General features: G+C 44.1%; 1 protein-coding gene across 6 annotated transcripts in view; it reads left to right on the top strand.

Moving 5' to 3' along the window:
- MAPK9 (mitogen-activated protein kinase 9) overlaps nucleotides 1,178-22,532 on the top strand; it is a 69,295-nt gene continuing 47,940 nt past the window's right edge. For 2 of the 6 annotated variants that reach the window (XM_018051620.1, XM_018051622.1), the window contains exons 1-2: nucleotides 1,188-1,377; nucleotides 16,265-16,436. In XM_018051620.1, the coding sequence (XP_017907109.1) occupies nucleotides 16,315-16,436 (122 nt within the window). In that variant the 5' untranslated portion in view covers nucleotides 1,188-1,377; nucleotides 16,265-16,314. Of the gene's footprint in view, nucleotides 1,378-16,264; nucleotides 16,437-22,532 lie in introns of all 6 variants that reach the window. The other 4 variants (XM_018051623.1, XM_018051621.1, XM_018051619.1 and 1 more) reach the window with 4 other exon arrangements.

Raw genomic sequence — 22,532 nt, 5'->3', positions numbered from 1 at the left:
TCACACCTTCAGACCTGCTGGAACCAGATCCAGAGGCTAGCTGGGGGAGACACCTCTGAAGAAGGTCACTGCCAACAAATCACAGGTCCTAGGGGCCTCAGCATTGCACTCCCTTCCCTCCATTTATGACTCTGCCATTCTCCTCTGAGAAGACCCAGGAATGAATGCTCCTTTGTAAAACCACAGCTCTGACAGCCAGACCTCCTGAGTTTCCCATAATCCTTGATGGTGGCAATTTTTGTTCAAGTGGCTTGAACTCTGCTCCGGGCTCACCAGCCAGTCTTCTCCCCTCTGTCACTGACCTGCCGGGGCCAGGGGCCTACACATGGCCATCTCCTTCCAAGCCCCTCCTCGGCTTCTGGCTGCTGCTGCTGCTGCTAAGTCGCTTCAGTCGGGTCCGACTCTGTGCGACCCCACAGACGGCAGCCCACCAGGCTCCTCCGTCCCTGGGATTCCCCAGACAAGAACACTGGAGTGGGTTGCCATTTCCTTCTCCAATGCATGAAAGTGAAAAGTGAAAGTGAAGTCGCTCAGTCGAGTCCGACTCTGAGCGACCCCCTGGACCGCAGCCTTCCAGGCTCCTCCGTCCATGGGATTTTCCAGGCAAGAGTGATGGAGTGGGTTGCCATTGCTTCTGGCAGAAACCCTCAAACTCCTTCACAGTGAGCAAAGGAATCCAAGGTCCATTCCCCTCGTCTCCACGTCCTCGCCGCCTCCGCCTCCCAGTCCTGGACGCCAAGGCCCCAGCTTCCCCTCGCCCTCCCCTCATGGACCTTCTCCGCCTTCCTCCAGGCCGACTCGCCGCTGTCAGTCTGCACCTGCAAGCCCAGAGGCCCGGCTTTCGGTCCCGTCAGTACCCCTTTCCATCGCCTCCCAGCGCGGTGCTCGGCTGCCGCACCGCGGGCACGGGTAAAGCTCAGTCGGCGCGCCGAGCCCGGCCTGCGTCATAAGGAAGCGGAGCGATCAGCTGCGCGGCCGCCAAGCGCCGCTCCCCGAAGACCTGGTCAGCCAGCGCCGGGCTCGGCCCGCCTCCCCTCCGGAGCCGCCCGGCAGTAGCCCCAGCCCCGCGCGCGCGCGATTGGCGGCGCCCGCCCAGCTCTCCGCGCGCTGATTGGCCGGCGCGCGGGTCGGTCAGACCGGGCGCCGCGGCGGCGGCTGCAGCGGAGGAGAAGCAATCCAGACCGGAAGGGTCCTAGGCGCCCGGGCGCCCCTCACACCCTTGGCGGCGGCGGCGACGGCGGCGGCGGGGCGGAGCGGAGCAGAGCGGGGCGGGGCGGCCAGGCGAGCCCGGGGCAGCGGAGCCGCGAGCAGCTAGCGCGCTGCGCCGCCAGTCCGCCCGCCTGCCCTCTCCCTCTGGCGCGGCGGCGGGGAGGCGAGGTGAGCCCGGCCGGCGGGTTAGGCCCAGCGGGGACTCTGGGACCGAGCCTCGCCGGGGAGGGGCGGCGGGAAGGCCGCGAGGCCAGGCTCCGCGGGGACAGGGGGGTGCGGAGCGGGAGGACCGGGTTCTGTGGGGTCTGCGGGGTGCTGGCGACCCCGGCCGCAGCCCCTCTTCCTCCAGGCTGCCGCAGTCACCCCCTTACGCCCGGCTGTCCGCGCCCCGGAGCTGCGGGCTCGCTCCCTGCTCTGGCCCCGGCAGACCTGCTGTAGGGTCTGTGGGCGCCCCCTCCCCCGCCCCGATTGTTTGGCACCCAGCTGCATACCTCCTCCCGGATGCTCAGAGCCTGGGATCTGATTCCTGCGACCTTGGCGAAGGCACTGATCCTTGCTGTTCCTCTGTTTTCCCCTCGGCAAAGTGGGGGAAATGTCTACCCTTTTGGACAGGATTGTTGTCAAGCTCTGTGAATGTGTGTGAAAGCCCCTGGGCGGGAGCCCGGCCGGTGCACACTTGTGGAAAATTGAGCGGGATACTGCTCCTTGCTGGTTTGAGTGTAGCAGAGTCCGCCCAGAGTCCCCCATCCTCATGCTCCCCAAGTGCCTTGTCATTGCATACTCAGTGCCCAGCAGTGCCTGAGCGGGCCCTGACCAGCTCACCCCCAACAAGTCCCCCAACCCGGAGCAGTGGTCTCCTAACCTGCCCATCTTACTGGCCTTGAACATTCAGCCCTGTTTACCTCAGGACCTTTGCACTTGTATCCAGTGATTGGAGTTGCCTCCCGGATCTTTGCACAGCTGACTCCTTCTGGTCCTTCTCCTCACATGTTTCAATTTACAGAATCCTTTCCTTGACCACTCTTTCTCCTCCTCTAGTCATTCTGTCTCATTACATTAATTTTCTTCCCAGTATCTGGTTTGAAACTATTCTGTTGATTTGCCTGTTTATTTTCTGTCTCTCCCATTAGGATTATAGCTTTCTGAAAACAGGTAGTTGTCTGATTTGTCCACTGCTTTATCCCCAGTGCTTAGAAAGCACACAGTAAGTATTCAGTAATATCAGTTAAGTGAGTAAATGAGTGAATGAATGACCCTGCCAGCCTGTTGCCTCTGCTTTCTCTGTTTAGTGACTTGTGACTAACTTGTGAAACTTACATGCAGATGATAGGTTGCTTTAGTTTTGTGGAACATTTTAATGTCCTTGACCCTTTTATTTGGTAACTATCAGAACAAGCTGTAATATAAAATCTGACATTTTTATAATGTTTTAGATCTAACTTCCTTCCTCGCATTCAGGACACATTGACTGAATTCTGCATTATCCAGGTCAGCTTTCTGCTCGGCCCTGGGGACACAAAGGCAGTAGCAACAGGGTCGCTTCCTCCAGAGAGCCCAAGAGCCCAGTAGAGAAAGGAGACATGCAGACAGTGCTCGGACAGCTTGCTGTAGAGCAGGGGCTGTGCTGTGGAAACTTGGAGGAGGCGGTGGTGCTTGGCTGGTGCTGGAGTTGGCTTGAATGGTGATGAGAAACTTGTCAGGTCTAGGGGAAGACAAGAAGTGGGGAAGGGCAGGGTGAAGGAGGAACTTCAGCCCAATCAGTTGAGTTCACTCGCTCAATCATGTCGCTGTTTGGGACCCCATGGACTGCAGCACACTAGGCTTCCTTGTCCATCACCAACTCCCAGGGCTTGCTTGAACTCATGTTCATCAAGTCGGTGATGCCATCCAACCATCTCGTCCTCTGTCATCCCCTTTTCCAATATTCAGCCCAATGTTGGGGTCAAAAACCAGCCTGTGGGGCCAGGTGTGAGAGATTAGAGTAGTGGAGACCCTGGAGAACCAGACACCACTTACCCAGCAATTTTTAGAAAGAAGCCAGAACTTGAGATTTGTATCTGCACTCTCTTCATGTTCAATTGTTGGCAGTAGCTTATTTTAAAATGTTTTCAGTGCTGTGAGCCAAGCAAAATGCAGACCTCATTCAGTTTTATTTCAGGATTGTCGGACTCCGGACTTCAAGGCAGGTTGTTTAGGAGGGAAGAGTTGCAGTGAGCTAGAAGCGTAGCCCACGGCTAGGGCAGCTAGGCCCTGTTTGTCCAGGAACTCTCTTTTGTCACTGGAGCCCTGCGATAGCAGCTAGGAAGCCTGCTAGCCTCCACTTTCTACACAGGAGGAAACAGAGGCTCCCAGAGTTTCGGCAGTCTGTTTTGTAGCAAGCAGCTGGAAAGTGAAATTTGAACCCAGGTCTCCCGCAGATCAGCATTCTTTCCTGAGTCCCTTAGCTCTGAGTATTCTCTTTGGCTCTTAGTTTGTTCTGGAAGAATAAAATCCAATCTAGATATCGTTTCCCTTCATTTATCCCTTTTTTTCCCCTTCAAAAGGATCCTACAGGGTTAAAAACAATCCTATTTTGGCATAGTTTGTCGCTGAAGAGCGTTCTTTTCCTAAGTTTCTTGAGGAGAATCCACTCCTGAGAACTTAACTTTCCAGGATGCCACTTTAAATAATTTGTTGACAGATTAAAATGTGTTTATTTGGCCTTCCTAAATAAATGTTAGAAGGTACACCTCAATTTGTCTATTTAAAATAAAATGTCTTAATTTTCTGGATAGAGAAAAGTGCCATATGAAGCAATTAATAGTGAGCAGACCAATTTATTTCATGATATATGAGGTAAAACAAAACCACATTTTTTCCTTAACATTGTTGATTTGGCAGTAGGAGGGCATGGCAGCTCACTCCAGTATTCTTGCCTGAAGAATCTCACGGGCAGAGGAGCCTGGCAGGCTTCAGTCCATAGGATCGCAAAGAGTCGGACACGACCGAAGTGACTAACATACATGCCTGCACAGCTGTCTCTGATCTAGTGATACTTGGTTAAGAAGGTGACATTTTTACATGATTTTCCTTAAGAATTACTAAATTTGTATTTGCCCCTTTGTGATTGTATGAACTGGTTTCAACAACAGTCTTCGTTGTAACTGTTTATTATGAGATTTCAAACATGTAGGAAAGTAAACAGTGGTATCTAGCTTCAACAATCACTAACCGCTGGCCAACCTGGTTCACCCCTGCCCTCGTGCCTACAGCTCTCACACACCCTCCAGCACACACTGTGCTGTTATTTTCAAGCAAATCCTAACTATCATGTCATTTCACCCATAACTTTTTCAGTTTACATCTGAAAATTTTTAAAAAATAAGAATTCTTTCAAACTTGGAAAAGCAGTAATTAGTCATTCTGTGATATCAAATAGCCAGCCAGCACTCAGATTTCCAGGTGTCTCATAAATTTTATAGTTCCTTTAATAGTTTCTTCCTTGGAATACAGATCCAGATAAGGACCATATATTGTGATTGGTTGATAATGTCTTTTAAAAGTCTTTTAATCTGTGGATCCCTCTTTATTTCTGTTTTTCTCTTCCTTGTAGTTTATTTGTTGAAGCGATAGTATTTCTGTTATTGGGATCTTACTGATTGTACCTCTGCAGTGTAGTTTCTTGTGTTTCTCTGTATTTCTTGGAAGTTTGTAGTTGGATTTAGACAAGGTTTGGTTGGATCCATGGAGCCTTCTTAGGTGGGATGTGCGCTTCCTCTAGAGGCAAGTAGTTTTGATTGGCTCGCACTATGATGTTAGCTACTGTTGATACTCAGTACCTGGACCCTTTGATTCATTAAAAGGCCATATTATTTGGGGGGACAAGTTTGTGTATCTTTTGCACAGCAAGAATTCATTTTTTATAAAGTACTGTGGGTCTTTTCAGGTTTTATATTGGCCTTTGGATTGCCAGTTAAACATTTTTAACTGGTGCCTCAAATCCTCTTTGGAAAATGTTGGGGTGTAAATTAATAGATAGAAAAATAATCAGCAATAGTAGTCTCAATTTTAGCATAGGAATTCTTAGAGCTAAGGAAATTTACTAGACACTTGAAAGTGGAATTCAGCAAATTTGATTTTCTTTAAAGAAAACTAATTTCTTTAAAGAAAATTAATTTCATTCGGTTTTTGGGTTCATTTTTTTGTTTTTGGATTTTATAAAATATTCTACTCCCTCTTTCTCCTAGCTAATTTTACCTAAGAACCTTTCTTAAGCAAAGACTACATACTCTAAAACATTTCAGGAGTAATAAAAATAGATTCTAAGGATGTATGAATTACAAATGAGGTGGGTTTTTTTCCCCTCCCTTGTGGCTCAGACTGTAAAGAATCTGCCTACAGTGCAGGAGATCCCGGTTTAGTCCCTGGGTCAAGAAGAACCCCTGGAGAAGGGAATGGCAACACACTCCAGTATTCCTGCCCGGAAAATCCCAAGGACACAGGAACCTGGAAACAGCTGAGCAACTAACACTTTCACTTTTTCAAAAGCGAGGTGTTAATGTTAACTATCTTTATGTTAAATAAATTCTGGCCTGTTTTAAGTTGTTATTTAAAGTATTTCCATACCTAAATTATTTGGCATTAGGAGAATGAACAGGGTGAAAACCACCTGTTAATCTGTCTTTCCATAGGCCAGCATACGAAAAACCTGGGGATTTGGTTTAAAAACATAATTTTATTTAGAACAATTTGTTTAAAAAGCATAGCTCCACTCCCTACAATGATTCTGAGAGAATAATAATGATCGCCTTTAAAACAACTCCTTTTCCTTAAAATATATATACTTATACATACACATATATTTCTACAGAATTGTAAATAATTTAATTTGTTACACTATTTGAATATTGTGTATCTAAATTGATGCTGCTACTAGTTTAATTTCAGAATATCTAGGCTTAAGGATGCAAACCAGGTAGTGAATCCCCTAGGTCTGATTCTGGAATCAAATCTGTTTTTCTAACTCTTAACTCTCAGAAACATAGATACTATTATATGTTGTAAAGTGGATGCCTTCTACAAATCTCATGACATACCGTCTACCTGTCCCGCCCTAGAATGGAAAGTAAATGCTGTGCGTTGCCTCCTGTCATGTCTTTCTTGGGGGTGCTCACCAGCATTAACCATGTCATCAGGCTTTGCACTCACCAGGGTTGAGTCCACGTTTTCAGAATGCAGATATTTGTTTGGAACAAGCAGAATGGGTGTGGTAAGATCTGTTCTAAGGTCGGCTAAGGCGGATCCTCTGGCCTGTGCTGAGCACTGTGCTAGCTGTCCTCTGAGGTTGATTCTGCAGTTATCGCCCTTCTACAGATGAGGATAAGTGCTTGCCCAAGTTCACTCACCCACATACGTGGCAGACCCACTGCCGTCTGACTGCAGAGCTGCCTTGCACTTACGGTCCCATTTAGTTTCCCTTTAACAAGTATTTCCTGGGCACCCACTGTGTAGTTAGTAGAGGGCTAAGAAATAGAGGAGCTCACAGAGTAGAAGTGGAGATAGACTTGCAAGGCAAATGAATGCAGATGGTGATGCTCAGAAAAGGGGGCGTGCCTGGCACGGCTGGAAAGGAAGGCCTGCTGAGGAAGACCTGCAGAAAAGCTTGCCCTGGACTTGGGAGGAGGGAGGTTGGCCAGGAACACAGAAGCGGGAGGGAAGTCATTTCAGGCAGGCAGGACAGCTCAGGCAAAGGAACCTGAAGGTGTGCAGGAGCTGGAGCCTGCTGCTCCCGGGGGGCTTGATAATGCCTGAGAGTGAGCCAGAGGCCCTGCAGGACTCCTCTGCTGTGCTCGGGATTCGAAGTTTACCCTTAACACAATCGGTCGCTACTGAAGGAACTCAAACATAAGAGTGGTATAATCACAAATCCTTTTCAACAAGTCTCTTTAATTCTTGTTTTGAGATAATTACAAATCCTAAGAAGTTGCACAAATAGTACAGAGAGGCCCCGTGCCCCCTTCACCTGGTTGCCCCCAATGGTTGTGTATTTATATAGCTATAGTGCAATACCAGAACCAGGCAGTTAGTGTCGGTACAGCGTTTGTATAGTTCTGTGTCATTTTATCACATATGGAGGTTCATATAACCACCGTCATTGTCATCAAGATACAGATCTATTTCATCATCCCAAAGATCCTCCCCTGTACTACCCCTTTATAACCACATTGCCCCCCCTTCTCCCCCACCATCCATAATCCCTGGCGACCACTAATCTGTTCTATATCTGTGTAATTTTTCATTTTAGGGATGTTGTATACATGGATTATGGACCTTTTGAAATTGGCTTTTATCACTAAAATTTCATAATGCCCTATGACCTACCCAAATTGATGTTGAATATCAGTAATTCAGTCATTTTGAGTGCCAGGTGGTAGTCGGTTGTATGGATGGATATACAGCAACTTGTTTAACCATTCACCCACTGAAAGACATCTGGAGTTCTTCCAGTTGTGAACTATTACAGATACAGCTTCTTGAGCATTCGTGTAAAGGTTTTCATGTGCACAGATATTTCTAAGATGGTGTGTATACCATAGATCTGAGGTGTCAGGAATGGAGGCTGGAGAGCACTTTGGCTGTTGGTGTGTCTCAGGCACAGTGAGGCCTTTACTCACAACACTGAGTATCAGGGCAGGATGTGGGGAAACTGATGACTGCAAGGGGCCAGTGGGGGGAATTCTTGCTAGATCCTTAGGATCCAACTGAGTGACATGATAACCAACTACTAGTTGTTATTCTGTGTCATAGTATATGCCATAAGTTAAGAACTGATGTTCAAAAGAGTGGCCCTGAGATGCTGTGAGGTTTTTGGTTTTTCAGGGAAGATAAAGTTGTGCTGAGATCCCTGGAGAAGGGAATGGATGCCCACTCCAGTATTCTTGCCTAGAGAATTCCATGGACAGAGGAGCCTGGTGGGCTACAGTCTTTGGGGTCTCAAAGAGTCAGACACGACTGAGTGACTAACACACACACACACACACACACACGAATACTATTTTTAATAAGAATAAAGTAGGAAAAAAGAACAATTTGATTAAAACTTCTGGCAGCAAGCATTGAAACAAAGAAGGTGATTGTGACAATCTGCTTTTAATCACAGCAGTCACTTCACTTAAATATTGAATGCCCTGGGTATTCTGAAGCATTAGTGTGATTAAAGGTTTGATTCTGTGGATCACTGCATTATCTTCATCATCAGAACAAACGTGTCTAGGTGGGTTGAAGCCAACAAGATTAAGATGTGAAGAAGGTCTGTGTTATTTTGTCCTGGTCCTAACTAGCCCTTCGACAATCGCTTTACTTTCTGAATAAAAGTAGAGATATTCCAGTAGTATACTGGGAAGAACATGGATATTGTAGTCACATACACCTCAGTTCAAATCCAGGCTATGCTACTCTCCAGCTGAGAATCCGGGCAAGTTACTTCCTGTCTCCAAGTTGTTTGCTCATTTGCAGGGTGAGGATAGTACCTGGATCTCACAAGCTGTTAGGAGAGTGTATATAACTGTGTACTGAGCCTGGCCCACTTGCCTTCCTGTCTCCAGTCTCATCTGCCTCAAATCCATTCTCTGTAAAGCGGTCAGAGTGACCATTCTTCAGCTTTTTATTTAAAAGTGTTTAGTTTTTAAAATGTGAAATATGTGCATAGGTAAAAGAAAAAAAAAAGTTGTGATGTCAGGAGTGAAAGTCTCGTTTTCCACTGCTTCTCTGCACTTGCTAGCGTCTTGTCTGTGTATTTTTCTGTACATTGGGATTTACTGTCTGTACTCTTCTTTGCCTTGTTTTATTTCCTGATATATCTTAAACATCTCTCCATATCAATGCCTAAAGTCCCTGCATTGTTTTTAATGGCTTTATTATGCTTTTATGCCATGATTCTTCAGTCATTCCAAGCGTGCTTTTTAGATTATTTCTAGTTTTTTGCCTGTTACAAGCAGTGCTGCAAACATCCTTGCACAGTTGTCTTTGCGTCCTTGTACATGTATATTTGTCAGGTGCATTTATGTAGAATTGTAGTTGCCAGGTCAGGAGTCATGCAGATTTTCCCTTAGATATTACCTATTTTACTTCCAAATAGTGTTTTACGAATTTATGTAATTCATACTAATTTATGCTCACCAGTATGTGTGAAAGTACCTGCTTTGTCACAACTAGGTTGTTACTTGCATGCAGGTCTTGCCGCCTCCAGGAAGCCTTCCTCTACATCTGCCTCTCACTCACACATTCCACTTGTTCTCTGCCTCTGCCCACCACTCTGCTGGACTGCCGCCCTGCAGACAGTGCATGCCCCCAGGACACTTCCTGTGTGGTATGATAATTATGCGTTGGTGGTTTGGAGGGAAAGGATTGTCTGATTAGTACTCCATGGTTTCCTTGGTGGCTGAGAGAGTAAAGAATCTGCCTGCAATGCTGGAGACCTGGGTTTGATCCCTGGGATGGGAAAATCCCCTGCAGAAAGGAATGGCAACCCACTCCAGGATTCTTGAATGGAGAATTCCGTGGACAGAGGAGCCTGGCAGGCTGCAGTCCACGGGGTGGCAAAGAGTTGGACGTGACTGAGCGGCTGACACACAGACACTCAAATACACACACATCCCTCATGTTTGGTGCACAGGAGGCTGTCAGGAAATGTTTGTTGGGAGAAGTCAGTAAATAGTAAGTAAATAGCTGACATCTCCCCAAGTCGCACATTATATGCTCTCCACTGTTGTTTCCCATTTTAAAATGTTAGAACTGCGTAAAGTGTGGTGGAAAGCTGTGCTGTGCTGTGCTAAGTCATTTCAGTTGTGTCCGGCTTTTTGTGTCCTGCTCCCATGGACTGTAGCCCGTCAGGCTGTTCTGTCTATGGGATTCTCCAGGCAAGAATACTGGAGTGGGTTGCCGTGCCCTCCTCCAGGGGACCTTCCAACCCAGGGATCAAATCCATCCGTGCCTCTTCCGTCCCCTGCATTGGCAGGCAGGGTCTTTACCACTAGTGCCATCTGGGAAGCCCCAGAAAGCTATAGTTAGAGCTAATTTATTTAGAAAAGATAATCAGAGATTTACAGTACCTGGGTTGTTTATATTCAGAATACTAGAGGTAGGGAAAAAACTTTTAAAGCATTTCTTACTCCAGGCTCTAAACAGATAGGAATGTTCCTCCTGCCCAGTGTTTATTCCTAGAGTGGGTAGATTTTATTCCAGTATCCTGGAGGGGATCCTACAGGAGTCTCCAATCTTGAAGAAATAGAGCTTTTCAGTTAGAGCAATTCATTTGACAAGCATTCATCGAAGCAGCATGGTAAGTGGGGAGGGTGTAGACCTGAGGCAGTTGCCTTTAGTAAAGGCCATGCCGCTTCCTAACCTTGAGGCATCCACTCACCACACTCGGGTCTGTAAGCACAGAGTGTATCCTGCTAGGAGCTTTCTCGGGTCTGTAAGCACAGAGTGTATCCTGCTAGGAGCTTTCTCAGTGGATCATTGGTTGGCATTTTGTAATGTCGTATGAGAGGGAAGACAGGCCCTCCCTCCTTTTGAGGAGCTCCTCGCCTGGCAGAGGGAGGCGGAGGCAGACCTGCAGAAGCCGAGTGACAGGGCGGTGTGACGGGCAGTGGATCCCACTGCTGGGAGCCGAGGTGAGGAACCAGCACCTGCTAGTGATGGGAGTTAAGTCAGGGACTCCGCCTTCCGTGTGTTGGTAATGTGGTTGCCTGAAGAATTCTTACACTTCTCAATTTGTGAATTGTCTTCTGAAACCTGGTTGATGTCCATTTTGTTTATGACTGTTTCTTTTGTTTGTTGTTGTTTTTTAGTAGCTGAGTAGTGTCTGACTCTTTGTGACCCCTTGGACTGTAGTCCGCCAGGCTCCTCTGTCCATGGGATTTTCTAGACAAGAATACTAGTTCAGTTCAGTCGCTCAGTTATGTCCAACTCTGCAACCCCATGAATCGCAGCACACCAGGCCTCCCTGTCCATCACCAACTCCCGGAGTTCACTCAGACTCACGTCCATCGAGTCCGTGATGCCATCCAGCCATCTTATCCTCTGTTGACCCCTTCTCCTCCTGCCCCCAATCCCTCCCAGCATCAGAGTCTTTTCCAATGAGTCAACTCGTCGCATGAGGTGGCCAAAGTACTGGGGTTTCAGCTTTAGCATCATTCCTTCCAAGGAAATCCCAGGGCTGATCTCCTTCAGAATGGACTGGTTGGATCTCCTTGCAGCCCAAGGGACTCTCAAGAGTCTTCTCCAACACCACAGTTCAAACGCATCAATTCTTCGGCGCTAAGCCTTCTTCACAGTCCAACTCTCACATCCATACATGACTACTGGAAAAACTATAGCCTTGACTAGATGGACTTTAGTCGGCAAAGTAATGTCTCTGCTTTTGAATATGCTATCTAGGTTGGTCATAACTTTTCTTCCAAGCAGTAAGCGTCTTTTAATTTCATGGCTGCAGTCACCATCTGCAGTGATTTTGGAGCCCTCCAAAATAAAGTCTGCCACTGTTTCCACTGTTTCCCCACCTATTTCCCATGAAGTGATGGGACTGGATGCCATGATCTTCGTTTTCTGAATGTTGAGCTTTAAGCCAACTTTTTCACTCTCCTCTTTCACTTTCATCAAGAGGCTTTTTAGCTCCTCTTCACTTTCTGCCATAAGGGTGGTGTCATCTGCATATCTGAGGTTATTGATATTTCTCCCGGCAATCTTGATTCCAGCTTGTGTTTCTTCCAGTCCAGCGTTTCTCATGATGTACTCTGCATGTAAGTTAAATAAGCAGGGTGACAATATACAGCCTTGACGTACTCCTTTTCCTATTTGGAATCAGTCTTTTGTTCCATGTCCAGTTCTAACTTGCTTCCTGACCTGCATACAGAATTCTCAAGAGGCAGGTTAGGTGGTCTGGTATTCCCATCTCTTTCAGAATTTTCCACAGTTTCTTGTGATCCACACAGTCAAAGACTTTGGCATAGTCGATAAAGCAGAAATAGATGTTTTTCTGGAACTCTCTTGCTTTTTCGATGATCCAGCGGATGTTGGCAATTTGATCTCTGGTTCCTCTGCCTTTTCTAAAACCAGCTTGAACATCAGGAAGTTCACGGTTCACGTGTTGCTGAAGCCTGGCTTGGAGAATTTTGAGCATTGCTTTACTAGCGTGTGAGGTGAGTGCAATTGTGCGGTAGTTGGAGCATTCTTTGGCATTGCCTTTCTTTGGGATTGGAATGAAAACTGAGTGGGTTGCTATTTCCTTCTCCAGGGGATCTTCCCAACCCAGAGACTGAATCTGCATCTCCTGCATTGGCCGGTGGATTCTTTACTGCTGAGCCACCAGGATCACGAGGTCCATTTTGTTGAAATACATCTCAGGAGTTGATTTCATTAATAGTTAATTTACATGCTTTCTTCTTTTGGCTTGGGGTTCTTTCTCTTGCTCTCATGAAGCCCAGGCTTGGCAGAGGAGGTGGCTCTAACAGATTCTTTGTTAAGTGACTTTTTTTTCCTACCTGATAAGGGCAACTTATTTTAATTTAAAAATTATTTGAAATCTTGAGATGAAATTGTATTAATTATTGACCTAATGATGTAATATTGGGGGCAGGTAAAGAATCTGCCTGCATGCAAGAGACCAGGGTTTTATCCCTGGATTGGGAAGATTCCCTGTAGAAGGGGATGCCTATCCACTCCAGTATTCTTGTCTGGAGAATTCCATGGATAGAGGAGCCTGTGGGCTACAGTCCACGGGGTCGCAGAGTTGAACACAACTAAGTGAGTAACACAATGAAGTAATATACTCCCCAAATTCACAAAAGCTAATCTAATACTGTAGCAGTCAGAGTATGGGTTACAACAGCTATAGCAGAGAGAATTCCAGAATTACTCAACATGATCTAGATTAATTTATGCCAATCTCAGTGTGGCCAGGTGGACCAGAATGGCCCAGCTCTGTCCCACACGGTCGTTCAGGACCCTGGCTGGTGAGTGATTCTAGTGTCTTCAGCATGTAACTTCCATCTCTGAGAGTACAACTGCTGATCACCCAGCCAACAGCAAGGGAGAAAGAAAGATTGGAAGGCAAGCAACTTTCTGTTTAAAACATGGTCTAGAAGTAACATCCGTCATTTCTGCTCACATCTGCCAGGTAAAAGTTGGTCGTCTGGCCACACCTGGCTGCCAGGAAAGTGGCGGATGTCATCTCTGGCTGGACAGCTGTTTGTCCAGCTGGAACAGGATGGCTCCTGTTATTAAAATGAAGGGAGGAGAGGGTCCTGGAGTAGGTCAGCGGCCTGGTCCGCTCATACTGTCCCTTGGCCTCTTCAGACTTGTCCAAAGTCACACTCTCCAACTCTGCAGTTATCGCCTGCCTCCCGTCCGCGGTTTCACCTCCGTTTCTCCCCGTCTCCTGCTTTCTCTAAGCCACGCATTTCCTTCGTTTCCCCAGCTCCCATGATTCTGGCATTTTTGTCAGGTCTGCCTGTTTTGAGCCCTGCTCACTGCAGTCACTCCCTTTCTCAGCTTCCCGAATGACCTCTCTGAGAAGCAAGTCAGAGCCTGTGCCTCTCGTGCTTTGATGCCTCGGCAGCCCTTAGGCCCGCATCCAGACCCAGGTGGCTCCCAGTGGCTTCCGCGGCTTGTGGTGATTTGGCCTTGTTTTCTGTCTCCAGTTTTTCCCCCACAACCCAGCAAAACCGAATCTCAAATGGCTTGTCATGCTTAGAAGGCACCTCCAGGTCTCATCACCTGCTCCTTCTCTGCCCTGCACCCTGAACCTCCATCCTTCTGGCTTTAGGGCTCTCCTTGCTTTCACTCTCTTCTGAGTGTACCCACGGTGTGCACTCGCTGTAAACTCGAAACCCCAAAGGCAGGCAGGCTGGCTGTTCTGGCAAGGGACATGGTCCACAGTGGTACTCAAATGCTTTGTGAATGACCGTCGTGGCTGGTCCATTACTATACGGCAAAGAAAGAGCAGACTGTATTGGCTTCTGGCTTTTTGCTGAGTCTGTCTCTGATCCTTGGCATTTGTACTCCACCAGTCAAGCTGAACAATTCACCATGTCTGAGCACAGACAGTTTGAGCTCTGCGCTTCTACTCTGTCTCTGCAAAATTGTTCAGGGCAAATGCCACCTCCTCCATGAAGCTCTTCTTGTCTTCTGCACCCCTGCTTGTGGGTTGAACCTCTTTTGCCTTTCAGATTTGTTGACATTTTGCTTATGTAACTTAGATTACAATAAAGATAACAGACTCATTCTTCACATTTCTTCCCCAAAGAGTGAATTAGATGATATTTCAAGACCAATTCCTGGTTGATCTTGCCATGTCTTCTGTATTATTTATCACTTTGTTGTTCAAAGGCACCCCATAAATGTTGAAATGAATTGTCTCAACCTATTAAAAACTATAACTAAATTAAGAAAAGGATACTCCTTCAGATGTCAGTAAAATGGAGTAGCATCATGAGGGAATCATGAGCTACAGTGTTACAGGGTCAGATCAGCAGAAGTATATTGAATGTTAACTCTGTCCCAGGGTCCAGGCCCTCCCTGTCCTCCTGTCCTGGAAATACAAGGTGCCACGGTGATCAAGATGGACCTGCCTCTACCCTCTTAGAGCTTAGGACCAGCTTCTCACGGCTGCACGACTTAGCCAGCTCACTAAGCTTTGGGTCACTCCCGCGTAACACGGGGCTGGCGATCCCTGTGGGTCGTCGTGAGCAGTGTGTTGGTTTATCTAGTGCAGTGCTGGCCTCCCAGAAGCAATCCTCAACCGGTGTGCAGTGGCTCTTGGTCAAAGTGGCTGCTGGTAGTAATAGCTGTGCCTCAGCCACTGCCCTGAGAATGGTTAAGAAAAAAAAGAAGCAAATATAAATTTGATTTAATTATTTGTTCAGACTTGTTATTGATAAATTTATTTCCATTTTTAATGGAAGTCCTAGGCATCATTGCATTGAAATATGTATCACCAGTACCAAAAATTCCATGAGTAGACATTAAATGTTAAGTGGTAGAACAAACAGGCAAGAAGCTGGGGCAGCCGTAGAATAAAATTTAAATTCTGTGTTTTTAAACAGTGTGGAACACTTACCTAAATGATTTTATTGTTGGCTTTTTAATTTTTAATGACCAGTATAAATAACTTGCTAACTTTTGAATAAACATTATCAGACAAGAGCCAGGAAACTAAGTAAAAAGTAGCTTCCTGCCAATTGATTTCTGTTTGTTTTGTTTTCTGTATAAAATCACATAGGCTCCTGCAGCGTAGAAATCTTAGCTTGCTGTCTAAACCACAAAAAGGCTGCTCTGGAGCTGCCAGTTCATACTCATACCTCGTGATTTACGTCATAGTGTCCGTGTTATTGACTGTAGGTTATGACAGAATTCTCTGTCTGTGTTGAAGCCCACTAGTGACGTGGGCTGCCGGGAATATAAACTAGCTCCAGAACCAGCTCGAAAGTTAGGAACGCACTCACCAGTATGCGTGGCGCTCACAGATGCCACCAGCCCTGCAACACCCTGTTGTCCTTTAACTTAGCACTTTTATAATCACTTTGACATCAGATGTGCTTTCTGCTTCATCCCTTTAGCCTGAGTTTGTGGACCGCGCAGAAGCCTGGATCATTTGTTTCTCTGCGTGGACATAGACATGTTCATTCTGCAGCATCTCCGGAACACCTCCCTGTCTGGTTGAGACAGTTCAGCATAATCTGGCCCCACAGGAAACTGATGGGAATTACGTAGTGGCATGGTCTTGTCGTGGCTAGTAAAAATGTGCAAATTCTTTTCTCCAAAGGTGGTTGTTTCCTAATCCAGTCCCTTAAGATGTGGTCATGCAGGATCTCAAAGTGTCTTCCCTTCATAATAGTCTTGTACATTAAGGTGGATGTCTTTGCATTTTTTGTTTGTGACTTAAGTTCAGAGCTTGGTCTGGGTTTATCCGCTTACAACCATAATGTCTTATACAGCAAAAATTGGGAACGCGGTTAAGTGCGCTATGCATGTATAATTTCAGTAAGAGTGCGTGTTCATTCTGGTTCTTTTTCAGGGGCTCTGACGACTGTGCCCGCCCTCTGGAATACCGCATGACGGTGCATCATGAGCGACAGTAAATGTGACAGCCAGTTCTACAGTGTACAAGTGGCAGACTCAACTTTCACTGTCCTGAAACGGTACCAGCAGTTGAAACCCATTGGCTCTGGAGCCCAGGGAATCGTGTGGTAAGTATAGTCTGTTTCAGTAGTGCAGACTGTTTTTGCTGTAATAAAACCTTAATAGTTCCAAGTTGTCAGAATTTAGAAAACACTGATGATAAAAAAAATGCTCTTTGCTATAGGTTTATAAGCTAAATTGAATCAACCTCTTGCTTTAGTTACATGTAGTCGGATTATAGGCTACAACCTCAAATTCTTTAAAATGCTGCATAAATTTAAATAGGTAGACATTTCTCTTTTCTGTTTCTTTTTTCTTTTTTTCCCCCCTTTTCCATTCCCCCTGTCATAATGATATTAGAATAATAGGTGTGACAATGAGTTGTAACCGAAATTTGGAGTTTTATTCATGTCTTCATCCTGGCCACCCTTCCCCCCTCCCCCTTTTATTCCCAATCACTCCTGTTCGTTTCTAGGCGCCATGATTGCAGTGCCTTGCCCTTCATTGGCAGGATGAGGCCAGTCAGTGTCATTATCACCCCATGGATTAACCAGGAAGGGATGCCGTATGAGGGGTTGGGCTGGCCGTCTCTTCCTTGGTGTCTCACTTCAGCTATGTGTCCAGCCCAGCCGTCAGAACCGTTGGTCTGACCCTGAACCTTAGTCTCTTGCTTGGTAAGACAGTCAGCTGCCGCGACATCACTGGCCAGCTAAAGGTAAAGTCTTTCACGTTTTCTAGACTACAGTTATCGGCGCCTCCCGAACTTTTTATCCCTTAGTTTTCTGGGCAAAATCTTTTCTTCTTCTTTTGGTCAATAACAACAAGATTGCCTTTACATCTAAGAGGAACTGTGGTAAAGGTAAAGACCTAATGATTACAGCTGGTAGGTAAAGGGAATTCAAGATAAAAGAGAACTCTTGAATGTTCTGGTTGGGGAGTTTATATTTTTATTAGAGGTATTGAGTTTAGAGAATCTGCATCTGTGGTTTGTAACTGACCCTCTGTTATCGAGACATATAATCAGGGAAGGTGGTAGTTTTCTTCAGCCTAGGTAGCTGAGGAGATGGTAGTCCAGAGATTCCTTGAAAAACTAATGAGGGAAAAGGGGCTGTTGGGAAGGAATGCCTGGCTTGCATCTAAAATAGTGGTGATCTTAACTTTCAATGGATAACATGCTACATCGGTACTTAAAGACCCAGTGTACCAAGAGAATTTTTAAAGTGAATGGATGGCTCATATTAGGATACTTTGATGTCAATAAGAAATTCTAGATGTAAAATATTCTTTTGATTTATAATATATCTCTCATTTGGAACTGAATGGTAATTTGACATAGGAAATTAAGCAAGACAGATAAAAAGGACATTTAATGTAATAACCACATTTAGAGGTTGATTAGAAGTTCGTAATTATAAAATGGAGATCTTTATAAGGGTTAGGCAGCTAAAATTAATGACTTCATTACAGCATGGTAAATGACCATGAACTTACATGCTACTTTATAAAATACTGTTTCTCGGGGATTAGTTTTGATTTCCAGTTTGCGTATACTACTCATCTTTGTTTTTTTAGAGAAATGTTTAATAATGAAATTACTCATTATGAGTATATATTTTTCATTCAAAAATTCTAGTTTTGAAATGAAAGCTCCTACATATACCATGATAAGCTGAACCTCCTCTCATAAAAGCATTGGTAGAATTATAATATGGAAAGTTCTGAATTTTGAAAACATTTTAAAAACTAAGAGTCCAGAAAATCGTCTGTAGCCAGTTGATTTTCAAAAAGGGTGCCAAGATTATTCAAAGGGGAAAGAGCACTCTCTTCAACAAAGGGTGCTGGATACCCACACGCGAAAGAATGAAGTTGGACCCCTATTTCACATCATGTGGAAAGTCAGCTCAAAATGCATCAATGACCTATATATAAGAGTTAAAACCGTAAAACTCTTAGAAGAAAACAAGAGGGGAAAGCTTCATGACCTTGAATTCTTAGAAATGACACCAAAAGCATGAGCAACAAAAGAAAAAAATTGGACTTTATAAAAAAAAATTTTTTGTGCATCAAAGAACACCAACAAGAGAGTGAAAAAACAACCCACAAATGGGAAAATATTTGACCATAGTCTAATACTTATAAAGATCTTCTACAACTCAGTAACAGACAAGACAATTTTAAAAAAAGAACGGACAAAGGACTTGAATAGACATTTCCCTAAAGATTTTTGGCCAATAAACATGAAAAGATGTTCATTGTTAGTCATTTGGGAAATGCAAATCAAAACCACAGTGAGGTACAGCTTCACACCCACTAGATGGCCATAATCAACAAAATGGAAAATAAACTAATTTTGACAAGGATATAAAGCAATTAGAACCCTCATACATTGCTGGTGAAAATGTAAAATGGTGCAGCAATTTGTGAAAACCAGTTTGGCGGCTCCTCAACAAGTTCAGTTCAGTTCAGTCGCTCAGTCGTGTCTGACTCTTTGCGACCCCATGGACCACAGCATGCCAGGCCTCCCTGTCCATCACCAACTCCCAGAGTTTACCCAAACTCATGTCCATTGAGTCGGCAATGCCATCCAACCATCTCATCCTCTGTCAGCCCCTTCTCCTCCTGCCTTCAATCTTTCCCAGCATCAGGGTCTTTTCAAATGAGTCAGCTCTTTGCATCAGGTGGCCACAGTATTGGAGTTTCAGCGTCAACATCAGTCCTTCCAATGAACACTCAGGTGTTAGACATAGAATTATTGTTTGACCTAGTAAATATTTCTAGATATATTCCCAAAAGAATTAAAAAGAGATATTAAAAAAAGACTATATATAAATGTTCATAACAGTACTGTTCACAGTTAGCTGAAAGGTGAAAACAGGCCAACTGTCGACCAGTAAATGAATGGATACACAAACTGTCTTCTGTATGTACATGGAATATTATTCATAAAAAGAAATGAAGCACTGATGTATGCTGTGACGTAGATGATCTACAAAATCATGTTAAGTGAAAGAAGCCGGACATGAAAGGTAGTAGTGTTTGAGTCCAAAGTAGGGACATCCATCGAGAATGCGGTCATGCAGACTGGTGGTTAGCTAGGACAAGAGGGAGAGGGATGGGGAGCGACTTCATAATGGGTATGGAGTTACCTTTTGGGGTGATGAAAATTTGGGGGTTTATTTAAAGGTGGTGATTGAACAACACCGAATGTGCTAAATGTTCCTGAACTGTTCACTTTAAAATGGCTTATTTTATGTTTATGTGATTTTTTTGAAAATAAAAAATGTAAGCTGAAGGATGCCTTAAATTAAGGATATTTATCATTTAATGGATACTCTAAATATTATATTTAATATATTAAATATTATAATATTTTCATTTATATTATCCAGTAAAATATGTCATTTTTTGTAACTTATTTAAATTCTTTTAAAATTATTTAAAAGAAAATACTAAGAGTTAAGTGAAAGTGCATTTAACTCTTAGTATTTTCTTTTAAATAATTTTAAAAGAATTTAAATAATAATAACATTTTAAATAATTTTTTGACAATTTTATTAACATTTTTAGGAGCAACTGTCACCTCACATACATGTAGATGCTAAAATTTTAACACCATCCTGAATCTCATGTCTTGTACATTCCATTTCCATAGCCTGAATTTTTATTTTTATTTTAAGGAAAGATCAAAAAATGAGTTTTGCCCATCTCTCCTCAAGAAAGAAGTCATTATTTTGAACTGATTAAGGTAGCTCTAAAGGAGCCCCTGCATAGCTAACAGTTTATTTTATAATCTTTGATGTAATTATTCACTTAAGTTTGTAATCCAAGCCAGTTATTCATTACCAAATCAAAACCTTTTAGTTGGGTTAACTCTGCTGATTCATGTAAAAGGGGTTAGCTAATTTGATTCAGATTATTGGTACTTTCTTTTAGAAATGTTTGTGCAATTATGAAAATTAATCTTAGACGTGTGGGATGTTTTCTGTTGGCTTTTAGATGAGGTGCTGTCACGAGAGCTGGGCCTAGATGATTGGAGGCCTGGTTTCCATGATTACTTTACTGCTCCTTTCTGCCAGAGCCTGTGCTGGCTTTCTCTCAGCCGGGAAGGTGGGTGACTGCTCCTCACCTTCCTTCTAGGCTTGAGACTTCACGGTTCCCCTGAGCTGCAGCGCTGACGGTGCTGGCAGTCCTAGTTCCAGACTGACAAGAGAGCTACTTCCCCCACCTGTCTTCGCAGGATTTTTTTCTGGCCGTTTCGCACAGCATCTTGAATATTGGCATTCTGCTTTAAAAACTCCTCAAAAGAAAAGTATTCTTTTTGTACAAGGCATAAGGAGAGGGTATTTTACCTTGTTCTACTGTTTAGATGAAGCAGGAAACTATGAATGGTTCCTTTCAAGGAATGACTCCTTTCTTCCTGGTCACTGTTGGAAGGGCCTGAGTATCCCCAGCATCAGGCCCCGACTTTTAGATAGCCTCTTCTCTCCAGTGGTCCCTTCTCTGCAAACCTGACAGGCTCTTTCCCATGCCCATCACTTCTGTCCCCACTGCATCTCCTGGTTGGAGAACTCTTTGCAACCCTGCTGATCTATCCAGACCAGTCTTTTTAAGACTTAGCTCTGCAACTCCAGATAGTCTCAGTTCATGCCTGGAATAGAGCCTTCTTTCTGGTTAAACCAAATGCTGGACTAATGCGCATGTGCACGCATGCACGCTCCAGGATGTGAGATAATAAATTTGTGTTTTAAGCTAGTCACCCTGTGGTAATTTGTTATAGCAACAACGTGAAATGAATATATGTGTGTTTCACATTTTTGAGAAATATCATAGTGGCAATAATGCATGGTTTATAAAAACTTGTTAATCATCTAAACTAGAGCTTTATAAAGACATAGGGACAGGTAAATTAAAGTGCAGGTACTGATATAAGATTAAATGGAGGAGCTGAGATCCAAGTAAAATATTTTGACTCCTAATTTTGAATTGTAAAAGCAACTGTCTGATTTATTTGCTTCTCTGTTTTTGTTGTGCATTAAAACTGTTAGTAAAATAGTTAAGAAGTAAGTTTTAAAATGTTTATCATTTGCAGTATTTATAAAATTAAGTTATTAGTAGAATTAAATAGTTACAGGCTCTATAGGAAAAGTGTGTGCACATTTCTTTCATGTAAATTCAGTTTTCTTCCTCTCCGTCTAAAATCTCAAGCTGTTAATCAAAGCACTAGGGAGTATTTGTTTTACAAAACAATTCTATGAAGTGTTTAACTTCTTTTTTTTTTTTTTTTTTTTGCTTTTTAAAAAAAATTTTAATTGAAGTATGGTTGGTTTACAGTGTTGTTAATGTTTGCTAGATGGTTCAGTTGTTCGTGTAAATGCATTCCTTTTTTAAAATACTCTTCTCCATTATGGGTTCTCATGGAATAGTGAATGCAATTGCCTATGCTGTGGAGTAGGACTTTGTTGTGTATCCATTCTGGGTATAATGGTTTGCATCTGCTAGCCCCACACTCCCACTCCATCCCTCCGCAGCCCCTCTCCCCCTTGGCAGCCACAGGTCTGTTCTCTATGTTTGTGAGTCTGTTTCTGTTTCATAAATGTTCATTTGAGTCATATTTTAGTCTCCACATATAAATGACATCACATGGTATTTGTCTTTCTCCTTTCGACTTCCTTCACGTAGTGTGTTAATCTCTAGTTCCATCCTTGCTGCTGCAAATGGCGTTGCCTCATTCTTTCTTTATGGTGGAGCGGTGTCCATGTATGTACCGCATCTTCCTTCTCCATTCGTCTGTTGATGGACATTCAGGTGGTGAATACTGCTGCTGTGAACATGGGAGCTGCATATGCTCCATACTGTTTTCCATAGTGACTGCACCAGTTTATATTCCCACCAACAGTATAGAAGGGTTCTCTTTTCTCCACACCTCCAGCATTTATTATGTATAGACTTTTTAATGATGACCATTCCGACTGGTGTGAGGTGGTACCTCATTGTAATTTTGGTTCACATTTCTCAATTAATGATGTTGAGCATCTTTTATGAAGTGTTCAACTTTCTTTTTTAAAAAAGTGTATAATATTAGATCTGAGAGTGCTTAGAAGTGACAGTTACAACCTTAACTTGAAATGGTTGGTGTCGCTTATTTTCTTTGCTTCCTCTGGTTC

The sequence above is a fragment of the Capra hircus genome, chromosome 7 (assembly GCF_001704415.2).
Source record: "Capra hircus breed San Clemente chromosome 7, ASM170441v1, whole genome shotgun sequence".
In the NCBI taxonomy this organism is placed as follows: Eukaryota; Metazoa; Chordata; class Mammalia; order Artiodactyla; family Bovidae; genus Capra; species Capra hircus.
The sequence above is the reverse complement of the archived record's forward strand: the minus strand, read 5'-3'. Positions and strand labels throughout refer to the sequence as shown.